This window comes from Rissa tridactyla, chromosome 2, assembly GCF_028500815.1.
Source record: "Rissa tridactyla isolate bRisTri1 chromosome 2, bRisTri1.patW.cur.20221130, whole genome shotgun sequence".
In the NCBI taxonomy this organism is placed as follows: domain Eukaryota; kingdom Metazoa; phylum Chordata; class Aves; order Charadriiformes; family Laridae; genus Rissa; species Rissa tridactyla.
Genome location: NC_071467.1, coordinates 128,202,032 through 128,214,523, shown reverse-complemented (window position 1 = coordinate 128,214,523; position 12,492 = coordinate 128,202,032). Strand labels below are relative to the sequence as shown.

Genomic DNA, 12,492 nt, shown 5'->3' with positions numbered 1-12,492 from the left:
TTATTCTTAAATATGACAACCGACACTGCCTGAACCTGACTTACTTAAGTAATCCTTGCATGAGTTCATGTATTCCATGAAATTTGGTATGAAAGACCCAGATCTTGAAAACCTCCTCTGCTGTTAAGAGGAAAGATATACACACACACAGAGCTCTACAGAGAAGTCACACCATGACTCTTCTTTCTTTTAGCTAAAGGAGGATGTAAAAATTTTTAAGGCAATAATAATTCAGAACAATTACAAATGACATACTGATCCAAACCTGGTAGCAGTGCATTTGAAACAGGATTTTTATTCTCTAAGCTATGCAGGGAGAAACATCAACATTTCAAGAGAAGTCCAAATTATGATTTATTTATGATAATCTACAATGGACAAATACCTGTTCCTTAAGTTTAAAGATGTGGAGTCAAAGAAAATTTACCTACGTTTACCTACATCTTTTTAAAATATTTCCTTTTAAAAAAAATCCTGTTGTATTTTCTGTTAAAACAGACTTCTAAAATTTTGAGATCTTATTATTTGAATTGGATATACTGACATTTCTTCCATAATTTCTGCTTGATTAAATTCCGTGCAACATGGCATTAAGTTACATTCATAGAGCAGAATAAATTATAACAGGGTTAGCTTCTAAAACAGGTGTAAAAAATAACACATTTTAGTGTTACTTATCAGCTTTGCTAGGGCTAGTTTTTTCTGCATTGAAGAGCTGAAGTATATGTTCTGACGCAGACATCGGCAATCTCAGCAACTACTGTTTTTGCAACAAACTACAAAAATAAATGAAAAGAGAAGATGATCTAAAAATAAAGCTTTTAATTTTTAATCTTTTCAGAAGCCTGAAATGATGTTATTAAGACTTTCACTAGAAAATAATAAAAATAAATGCAAACAAGGATAAAAAACACATCTCAGGGCACACCTGTGAAAAGACGACAGGTTGTTCAGTGCATGCATGTGGTCAGCATGGGTATACCTTTGCAACCCTGTCGTGTGACTTTGTGAATGGTTCTGCGTAAAGCTGTTTATGTCCTTTCCAGGGAAGATTAAGTTTAAGATATTCATAAACCATCACAACTGGAGAGGAACCAAGGTGTGTGTAAGAACAGCGGGTATTGCCACAAACCAGTCACTGAAGATTTCTGTACTGTATCAACACGGACACTGGTCCTGCGAGGAAGCGTGGTTCCTTCACAGGAGCTAAGTGACAAGGCAGAAATGAGGAGAGAGACTTAAAAGGTGATAATTACTAAATAGAGAGAGAAAGAAGGGACTCAGATTTAAAAAAAAGAAGAAAAAAAGACAACTGACCTGAGTTCGGTTAAAAGCCACACGTGCAAATACTGCCTGTGAGATTCCTGCTCGTTTCAGTTCGTCACGGACCCACTGGTAGATTTCGGAAGACACCTCTGTGTTTGTTGAGACCTGCTGCTCCAACGGCTTGTTCATGGATCTACTGACAGGAGGAGGGTGGTTCAAGTACTGTTGGTTTAAGGACTGCTGGGCTAGAAGTCTGTTCACTGCATACTGCTGGTTCAGCAACTGGGCCATTACCAGCTGCTGATTTACCAGCTGAGGGCTAATGGGAGTAGATACAAGTCCAGGGTGCAGGTTTGGAAGCGGGGTCCGAACTGATGGTTGACTACCATGAGAAAGCTGAACAGGGGATGGAGGCTGTTCGGCTGTGTTCCCTGGGACCGGCTGCTGACCGAAGTTGACATGGTTGGCACCTTGCTGGGATAGTTCAGAAAGGCTATCCATCTCAACTACGGTGGAAAAGAGACATTGAAAAAGCCAACATAAGACTGAAAATCACAAACTTCACGCTCCTCGCAAGATGTGCTAATAAAAAGAAATAAATATAAAATGGCTCATTCAGGTTCAAGCTTACTGTACTCTCCAGCCTAGAGCAGCAGGCCCATAACATCACATAACATCATTGCAGCTATTTGCCTTCAAAATTTAACTATGAATAATGGTGTACTGAACATTTTTTTAAAAAAAAACATCCAACAAACTGCCCATCATTGTCACCAAACCCTTGGAGGAACCAGCAGAACATGAGAGGCAAAACCACGTGCTGGAAACCCCATACGGTGAAGGAGTAATTTCCTGAGAGTTTTCCAAAAGCGCAACGCAGCCGAACCAGGAGCGTGCGGCCGCAGAGCGCATCCCTGCAGCGATGGCCACAGGGGACTCTAGAGAGGGGGCAAAGATGAGAGATGGTAAACCACTCTGCGTGCTGCAGAAGATGCGGGTGAAATGGTAGGTGCATCTGCACAAAGGGCAAGGGGGGCTGGTACGGGAAAGCGCAGCCCGACCAGAGGGAGAAGCCCCCGGTTACTGGTTTTGTTCCTCCTGTGGTGTCCCCGCCACAACATCTGCAGTTCCCAGCCACTGGAAATCTGTAACAAGCAGGGTGGGGTGTGGACCTCCCCATGCTCTGCTAATTTCTAGATGCTGCATCAATTGTATGGGACTGCTAGGAACTAGTATAATTTATGTAAATTACACAGATGGGCTGCTTTATCTTGCAACCATGTATGCATGGTTTTTTTCAGTGACTTGCAACATGGTTGATTTTTTTTCTTATATTAACTCATCTGCCTTGACACACCCTCCTTTTTAATTAACCACACAGTTTTTTAAACTACAAGAGTTCTTCCAGCTCCCCTCTTGTGCATGATAAGACAATATAAAATAACTCTAGGCTGATGTAAAGGAGGATCCTTTTTATCAATGTACGTCACTTCTTTCATTTTAAAGAATCTCAGTACTAGAGCTTTGTAGCAGTGCTGGTCTGGAAATAGCTTTAAGAAAATACGTTTTATTTAAAAACCAAAACTCCAGTATCTTCACAAAAGAGTTGTAGCAATTTTTTTCTTATACTAGTAAAGCGGGTTTGTTTTTTTTTTTTAAAAAAACAGGCAATCTGAACTTTTCATAGTAAGTATGGTCTTCACTAACAGTCATTTGCTGCAAGACCACCCTTTCCTTCACAGGGATGAGAGCTGGAAGAAGAAATTGGCACGTGGATTCCCACCCACAGCCCTGCCTTCCCCCTCTGTCCTATCATGGGCAGAAATTTTTTTTAAAAAAAAAGGAAAGCGAGTTGTTCTGCAGCAAGGTCTGGTGCCCACAGCCTGGACCAGTCACTCACCGGAGCACCCGCTGCTCCTCATCTGTGAGGCTTTGGGGGCGGCACAGCCTCTCCCCCCAGCATTAGGTTACACAGGAATACACACACGCATGTTTCCTATGCACTGGTTTCATTGTTCCCGAACGAACGGATGGTGAACCTCCCTTGGCAGACCACGCAAGGCAAATTTCGCAGGGGTTGCCCCATACAGGAGCGCTGCAGTGATGGAGGCAGGAGAGGATGCAGTGGGAAGGTCACCCCCCTGGGCAGGCACTCTCCGGCCTTACACAGGGACCACCCGAAACCAAACGAAGTCTTACCACTGACTTCGTCGGTCTCAGAAGGGTTCAGTGTGGCACAGAAGGTACAAAGTACATAAAGGCAAGAAGCCGCCTTTTTTCACTAGCGGAAAGTAGAGATCAACCCAAGTGGGCCATTCACTTGGAATAGTAATTCAAGCAATTATCACAAAAGTGATGCATTGTCTTCATTACAGCCTTAAGCTATAAAAGGCAAGGAACCCGTTTTGGTAGATGAATGATTTTGCTTCAAGTACTGAAAGCTAAGTCAAGCTCAAAATTCAATTCAAATTGAGGTCCCATTTCTTCATTCTGCTGAAAACTATGTAGAAATTTTCTGACATAAAGTGTTCAAAATTATGTTAACAGGTCTAATAAATAGTTTTAAAAAGGGACAGTACAGAACGATAAAAGGTATTACAGAATGAATATGTCCCACTGATGGGGGACAGTTTTCTCTAGTAATTTACTTGTGCTTACTACAAAAAGCAAACAATTGTCACAACAACTATTTGTTAAAATGAATTGAAATCGGGGTCCCAAAATTAGAGAAAGATATTCATAAGATTATAGCGTACATATTGGAAGGCAGTGACAGTTATAGAACGCTGTTTCTTTAAACGTACATTAGCCAGAGCGAGAAAAAAAAATACATACATTAAAAAAATCAGTCCGTCACAGTTCCACAAACAGGTTTTTTAAACAATTATTCTGGGCGGTAGAAGATCTCTAGATTTACAGAATGACAGCTTTACATCTCTGGCAACCCAAGACAGTTTGGCTGTTTCAATAGCAAATATTTATTTAAATGAATTCTTTCACTATATATGTACTTTCTACATCTACTCATCAAAAGCATCCTAAACTTATCATGAAGGGACCTGGCTTCTCATATGACTATGACAGACCTCAACGTGACACATAATGGTATGTATCCACCATCATGGCATTTTTTTTTATTTTTTTTTTTGCTTACCCATCATATCTTTTGCCTTCTTGAAATGTTTATACCACCTTCCAAATTCCTGACATTTTGCTGCTGAGACATTTGCATAGTAAGTGCTGTTCACAATGGAAGAAATCATACTCTGTGTGAAAAGGGGAGAAGAAAAAAAAATATCTGTAATACAGAGCAGTACGAGTCAAAGCAGAAATTATTTCAATTGTTGAAACCATTATATTTTTAGAGTTTGAGAACCATATTGCATCCTTAATCCTATCGTCCAAAGCCTTTTAAAAAACTCATTAATTGAGCATAAAAACAAACCAAGGTATATTGTAAATGGGAGCAAAAAAAGCAGATGTACTAAAGGAAGAACAAAGTTATCGACCAAGAAACATCAGGCAATGGGATGGGCTCTGGACAGAAGATGCTAATCTTGAAAGTGCATTTTGTTCATACTACTTATGTTTTTAAATTCGATTGACCCTTCATGTACCCACACAAGACAGGCATACAAATCCTATGCTGACTCCAGAGATGCTAACAACGCCCCAAGTTATCCAGGCCCACTCCCTTTGTGCCACTTATCACAGGGGAGATCCCAGAAAATCGTACGGTGAAAGTATATGCCCATGTCCTATTAGTAGGATAAAATGAGGGGGTTTATAGTAGAATAAAACACGTATGTAACAACCCAAAATGAATCCAGCCTTGCTTTTCCTAAACAGGCTATTTTAAGTGATTCACAGAAACGGCCTTATGAAAAGCTCTCATTGTCATGTCTAATTCTGTAACTGAATATTAGCTGTAAAATAGACTAAAGGATGATAGAGATGATTTTTTTCTCAAAGGTTCTCGAGATATCAGATAGCTACAGTGAGAAATTTACCTTCTGCTCAGTTTTGACCAATTTTAAAATAGTTGAATTTACAATGCATAAAACTTTCAGTTCCAGTACATTCTTTTGCAAAATCAATTAAGACTAAGCCTTGCAAAAGGAGATAATGCTCCAACTTGAAAATTATACTCACTATATGATGCACGAACAACAGAATTAGCAAATGTAATTTCAATAGACTGAACTTTGCCACCCGTTAGATTTCTATGTGGAAAGTAGTTACTTTTAGCTTAACTACAGGAATTGTCCAACATATTGAGAAAACAATGACAGTCAAGAAGACAAAGCCCTGATTATTATGTTTCTTTGCTATTCAGCACATAACATTTAGCTATATTTGTGCTGTCGTAAAATCAATGTACAGCATCAACCCTTTGTTACACAAACTACAATAACCATTGGAAGAAAGAATCTGGAGTAAAAATGCAATAAATATTACTATAAGTCTTCTTTTATAAGGCTAGTTCAGCTTCTGAGTAAAACCTTGATTATTGATCTTAGTGAAGTTTATGATAACCATTTTCTAAGCTATTACTCAGTACCATGCTATTTGTGGAGGCTCAGAACTGCTAGAGTGAGGCAGTATTATTTATGCCAAATGTGGATACCCTCTACTCACCAGGCAGCTATTTTAATGTTCCTCTGAATCACCAAAATTCTTACCATTCCTTGATATTAATCTGGCATTTCTGAAATTAGCTAGAAGCCTTTTGTCGGTGGTATAAAAGGAGAATGAAATCTTAATAGACTACTGGCAACTCTAGCCTGAATGACCTGAACCAAGCGCAGCTGAACCCGATTTAAATTTCCAATATAACAGCAGTGTCATTAATGCCTAATACTTACAAAATTATTGTTTAAGCTCCTTTACAGATTAAGCCATTTTAAACATGGGCACATGATACATTAGGTGTGATTTAGAAAGTTCTCTGGATCTGAACTGGTAAATTATATGAACGTACAGTCACTGCAGATCTGCACGGGCAAAATGGGGAACTGCAGATGTAACGGGCCACCATCCCATATCAGCTTGTGCCTATTTTGTGGATGTCATTTAGACTTCAAGGTGGTTTGCTCTCATTTTACTTTGCTCCTTTCAGATGTCTTCTCCTGCCCAAATAACTTCAGTAAGTATGAAAACATGTATATCGATAATAATTTCAGTAAATTACCTACTATTGATGAAGATGTTTGTCTAGGATTTCCTAGTGCTCCCTTCCATGCCACTTTACAAAGAAGATATGCCAATGACATAGCAGTTTGTGACACCCCCTGCTTCTCCAGGAATAAATTTAATGCAATCACTTTATTTTACAACCAAATAGGGGACTGGTCTGTTTAAGTAACACTGCTAGGAATTTTAGCTGCTTTGACACAATGTGAATTTCAGGCTCTGATGGCTAATATTGGGATTTTGCTCCAGCTCTTAAAAGTTGAAAAAAAAAAACCCCAACCCACAGACATTATGAACACATTTTTAAATTAAGATTATCCTGCTTTTTCTTTGAGAACACTTCATGCAAACATTCAAGTGATATTACCTACGCTAAGAATCCTCATCAGGAGGAATCAATGATTTATTTACTAATTCACTGAAGGCAAAATTTTACAAGCCAGATAAAATATTACTACCTTGTTAACTCAGAAAATAACTTGACAACATTGAATTTCATTGTTTCTATGGTTTATTTATTATGTTGTCATCAAACCCGCAGTCACGTCAGTGCAGAGAGATGCACTTGCTATAGAAATTCCTATATAATTCCTATTGCTTTAGAATTCCTGTGTGTTTTAATGGCAACCTACATATACAAATGCCCACTATGCTTAGGGCCTAAACATGAAGATTAACCCTATGAGTTGGTGGTCTTCAGAGATCCACGATCTAGACTGGAGGCACACTGAAGCTTTTCTTATTTCCCAGGTCATTTTATGTGAGGAGGTCTCTGTGTCTTGGCTTACACTTATCAAGAAAATGATTGTATTTGAAAACCATCCTATTCAGATACTACTGTACACGGGCATTCCTTATCTGTGAGGCACAGAGGCAGATGCTTTCCATGTACAAGGATGACGAATATAAATATATCATACAAATATTCAAATGCATCCCATTCATCACTCATCATCTGATTTCTTTTTCACACGTCGCAAAGAAAACGGGTAGAATGCAAAAACTGGTCACAGACCCACAGTCCCAAATTGCCCTCTTTCCCCTCTCTCCATTCCTAGCCCCTCCCCCCCCCCCCCCGCCCCCCACCACATCACTTGCAGTCCTGTTCTGAGAATCAGGAGATCTCATCTGAAATGGTGCCACTTTCACAGAAATCCCACTATTCTGGAATGATACCATCTGCTGCAGCCCAAGTGCTCTTTTTTTAGCCAAATAAGTTAATTATAATTAGGCATCCAACAACTGTGTGGAGGTAGGGGTAGAATTCGTTCTGAAGTTCAGCTGAGGTTCACCCAGCGTAGTTTGAACCAAATCCCATTCTCTCGGGAAGATTAAATACCAGACATTTGAAAACCAGACACCATCATCTCTCAAAGAAGTTGGGGAACTTCCCTGGGGAAAGACCTTAAATCTCAACAAGAACTCTTTTCATCAAATAGAGCCTGATAAAACAGTAGCATCAGACACCTCGCGTGTTGTGCCAGAATCTAATGCAAGATGTGTCCTGCAAGACACAGGAAGGACCCGAGCCTTTGGTGCCGGCTGGTCGCTGCGGCCACCGCTGCGGGTGCTACCAGGGAGGGATTTCTGAGTCATTGCCTCTAACGCTGCTCTCCAACCAGGTGAAGTATTGTTCGATCATCGCTAAAAGTATACTGTTGTCCTTTTTACAAAACAACAAAAACAATGTTAATCAGGTTAATTCAATCATCTAAACCAAAACTGTTCATGCTTTTCTGCCAAATCAACCAACCACAGCAAAATCTGTTATCAGTGATTGCTCAGCTTCCAGTCAAAAAAGCTTTTAACCCCCACAGTCCCAAAACTTCCCCTAAATAACCTTAAAATTATTTTTATATGGGCAGAATGAGGTTGTTTTCATGCCTCATGAAGGGGTAGTTGGGCTGCAGTATTTGCACAGAACAAATACATACTAACAGACTTAGCAGAGAGTAACAGACACAGCAGCCTCCTAGAACTCAGTTGAATTAGATACCGGGGATTCCTTTGCAAATGAAACATCTCCCTCAGAAGGAGCGTTGTAACCAAAACTTATTTGGGCCTTCCAGGTTGTTTAAGTAGGAAAAAAAAAAAATCCAAGCTTTTTTGCAACTCATTCATCGGTGTTTAAAGCTTCAAGCCTGCTCAGTGGAAGGGGCAAGGGCTGCAACAACTTATTTACACAATTATCTAAATACGATTAAACAGCTGATGGACAAATATTAAACTGGAAAATGTATAGTCATTTCAGCTTAATGTAATCCTCTTTCTGTAAACACCCAAGATGATTTTTTTTCAACCAGAACAGTCCTGACATCTCATAAGCCTAAGGGTGAATAGCAAGAGATTGTTTTTGATAGTTATAAATATTCAAAAGACATGCAGACCATCTGCTTTCATAATACAGGTAAAGCAAGACTGAAATGGTGACTGCTGTATAAAAATGGTTCTTTTAACAAAGTCTTCCTCTCCTCGAAAACTATAAAGACAGATGTCAAAAACTGTTTACACAGGGTAATCAGGAGCGTGCAAAATGTAATATTCCTTTTACACACAGTGCTTGCTAAAGAGATTTTTTTTTTCTTTTTCTTCCCATCTGTGTGTTGCAACACATTTCTACAAGTTAAAAACATTTTTTCAAACAGAGATCTCATGAATACCCAAAAACATGCTATCTGGTTTCTGAATGCTAATTAATTTCAACTAAGGAATCTGATTTTTTTTCTGTAGAAAGGAATGCATGCTTTTGAAATGGAGTGCTTCAACAATAACAGACACTGAAAACAGAACACCCCACAAGTTTAATTTTGCACTAGTTTGACACTGGCTATTTTCACAACTGTTTTACATTCAAACCCACATCTGCTAAATCTGGCTATAAGACAAACAGGAACCATTCTCCCGCTTTTCAAGTAAGATTTTATTTATGTTTTACTATTTATCAAGTTTTTCAGTAGAAAGCCTGGTAACAGCATAATGGTTTTGTCAAGTGGTAAGTAGAAGATACCTCATCTTCCAAGCAGAATATGAGCAGTGCTGCCCATAAACCCTACAGTCAATTTTCAGAGCTGAAACACTAATCTTGACAGTAACCTTTTAATGTATTATATTAATGGCACAGAGGCGTTAAGCACCTTTTTTATAATTCTCAATAAAATGAACATTTACTGAACAATCTGTCAAACTACTGGCTCCATTTTTTAAAGCCAAACTTTTAAGGCTCTATTCTATTTTCTCTTCCATAAATCCTCCACTTTACATCCCCAGACACCAGCAGGGTAGCATGTTCCAATGCTGCAACCCTAACATGCCTTTAAAAAAAAAAAAAAAAAAAAAGAGAAAAGCTACAAACCTTTGTCCCTAGACCTAGTTTGAATAGTGATAAAGTTGCAGAACAGAACTTAAAGATTTGGCGGGGGTGGGGGGCGGGGGGGAGCGGTCCTAGCTGCTATCAGTGGCTTCTGTCTGCGTAGAAATCGCAAGCATCGGTTTTAATACAAGCCAAACTCTTAGGAGTGCGTACTTCTCATGAGGCTCCATGTTAACATTTTTCAAATGAGAAGGGAACTTTCAAGCCCTGACCAGATAATGCAAGATTATCCCCCAAATCAAAATATTTTAGCCTGGCTGAGCCTATGCCAGCCCACATACTGCAAAAACCCAACCAGGGCAAAGCAGTTTCTAGTGTTTTGCTATGGCAGAGAATTATCATCTGCCACTCCGAGTAAAAGACCAAATATATCCAGCCACTAGCTGTTTTTTGGACAAGGAATCATGAAATGGACAGTTTAATTGCATATGAAGAATTATGTTAAATTCCTTGGTCCATTACCTTGAACTATAACAAGTAATGCAATGGAATTTGTTGTCATATGCCCTATAAACACGCAGGATAAAGGAAAAACCCACAGATGGACACAGAAGAAAAAAACTTTTGTTTGTGCCTTTGGCATTGCACTTGGATGGCTATCTGACCTCCATACTGTTGCCAGGGTCAGGAGAAGTAAGGATCTGCATGGCAAATGCTGGTCATATAAGTTAAAACTGCCTAAAGGCAGATTTTAAATGATGGCAGAAGCTTTTCTTCCAATATATAATCATGTCTTTCCTCCTCTTTTTCTCCTATCCTTGTATAGCCTAAATTATCTCCTCCTCCTTTTCTGCCTTATGTTGTCTTTAAGTATTAGAAATGCCCATATTAACATAAACCTAAAACTACATTGAATGTAATGAGGGAAGATATAAAACAAAAAGAAACCCAATCATATATACACACATATATATGCATGCTCACATATGTATAGAAATATACCCACACACAAGAAGATTTTTGAAAATCAGAAATGAGGATTCAGCATCTAAAGGAACCGATCCTTGCACTATTTTTACCATTTCGTAATGTAAATTCCCAGTTGCTGCATGACAGAGCAGCATTCTCCCAATGTTTTCCGAGCATCTCCCACTGATGGATATAAATAAAGCTCAAATAAAAAGCTGCTTCCCAGATACTAGTCTTATATCTACAAAGGTTAAAAGCTTAAAAGAGAGAAAGATAGGTAGGTGGGAAATGTTAACTCAGATCTGAAGAACTTCATAACTGCTTTACGAGCTTTACGGCATAGTACCTCAGACAAAAAAAAGAGACAAACAGAAGTCACAACCTCAACCTGTAAGAGATAAGGAGACATAAGACACGTTTGTCTTCATTGTCAGATGTCCAACAAGAATCTTTTTAAGAATCCTTATATTTATTGCACACTATTTGTACATGGCAGGTATTTAGTAGTAGAAGTCCTGGCTAATCACTTCCTAAAATCAACTTGGATAAAATATGAAATGCAAAATAATCAATAATTGATAAATTAATTCTTGGTTTACTTCATGGAATGAAAATGGTCCTATATTTTGAGGGGTGAAGATGTTGACTCTGCAAGTGCCTTTGTTGGAAGAGGTCTGAAACCAGAGAGCTCCATGGGTAAGGAAAACACTATCCATTTTAGCCAGGAATCTGTTTGAAAAAGCTTTTATGAAGCAAGTAGATTGATTTAAACTGCTCTTTTAGCTTGAATTGGGAATGCACATATTCGAGGGCTCTCTCCATTGCTCCTACTTCCATGCCCATCACAAAGCCATCTCAAGGCGCGCAGGCAGCATTTCTGCTGGACGCAGCTAAACTGAGATGCCGTGCTCCAACCACAGGTGGACTTCAAGTTCATAGGAGCAGAGCTGAGCTACTCCAGGCTAAGCTCCATCCTTCCTTCCCAGTCCTGTAACGTGGAGATGGGGTCCTCAGCTCCAACCATTTCCCTCTCCAGGCTGCTGCTGTTCCTTGACAAGGCAATGCACTTTGTGAAGCCTGCACGCCTACGCTCACCTCTTCTCCTAGGGACACAAGGAACAAGACTAGAGGAAGCTGGAGTCCAGGAGGACAATCCAGATCATGCACAACAGATGTGGACAGGGCAAACCAGCATTTCTTGTACAGGAATAAAGGCTGGGGTAGGTGGGGCCTTGGAGATCTCACAGACTGATCTGGTGAAAATCTGGAGTAAGAGACACCTTCAGCCTTCCTTTTTTATTTCCAACCACTCTGTTACAGCCAGGTCAGAGTGCTTCTGACTTGTTCCCTGTCTGGAAATGCTAATCATAATGCACATGCTTCCAAATGCTATCCTAATGCAAATGCTGAGTGTGATAGGGAACATTTTAGATCTATGAATGCATGAAATTCAGCTTTGGGCATGTAAAACTTTTCCACAAAATATAAGTATATACATTCTCCTGATAGATACGTTGACAATTGTTCTATCTTCAACCAGCTGCAATGGTTGTTTTCACTACAGTTTTTGCAAAAGGCTCTTCAAAATTGCTTAGCATTATCCACCACGTTAGGGAAGATTTCCTTGCTGGGAAATAGGACATGATATTCAGCAAGTCTCTTCTCGGATTCCAGTGTTCTGCTAGGCAAAGCATCAGATGTCTGGCATGAAGCTGAGCCCTAAGGCACAATGTCCAGACAAGAAGTCATCAGAC

At 39.5% G+C, this 12,492-nt stretch overlaps 1 protein-coding gene across 10 annotated transcripts in view; it reads right to left on the bottom strand.

Annotated features, from left to right (window-relative positions):
- SATB1 (SATB homeobox 1) overlaps nucleotides 1-12,492 on the bottom strand; it is a 94,050-nt gene that overhangs the window by 43,315 nt on the left and 38,243 nt on the right. For all 10 annotated transcript variants that reach the window (XM_054191697.1, XM_054191698.1, XM_054191696.1 and 7 more), the window contains 2 exons: nucleotides 4,421-4,532; nucleotides 1,318-1,772 (listed from right to left, as the gene is read on the bottom strand). In XM_054191697.1, the coding sequence (XP_054047672.1) occupies nucleotides 1,318-1,772; nucleotides 4,421-4,532 (567 nt within the window). The remainder of the gene's footprint in view (nucleotides 1-1,317; nucleotides 1,773-4,420; nucleotides 4,533-12,492) is intronic.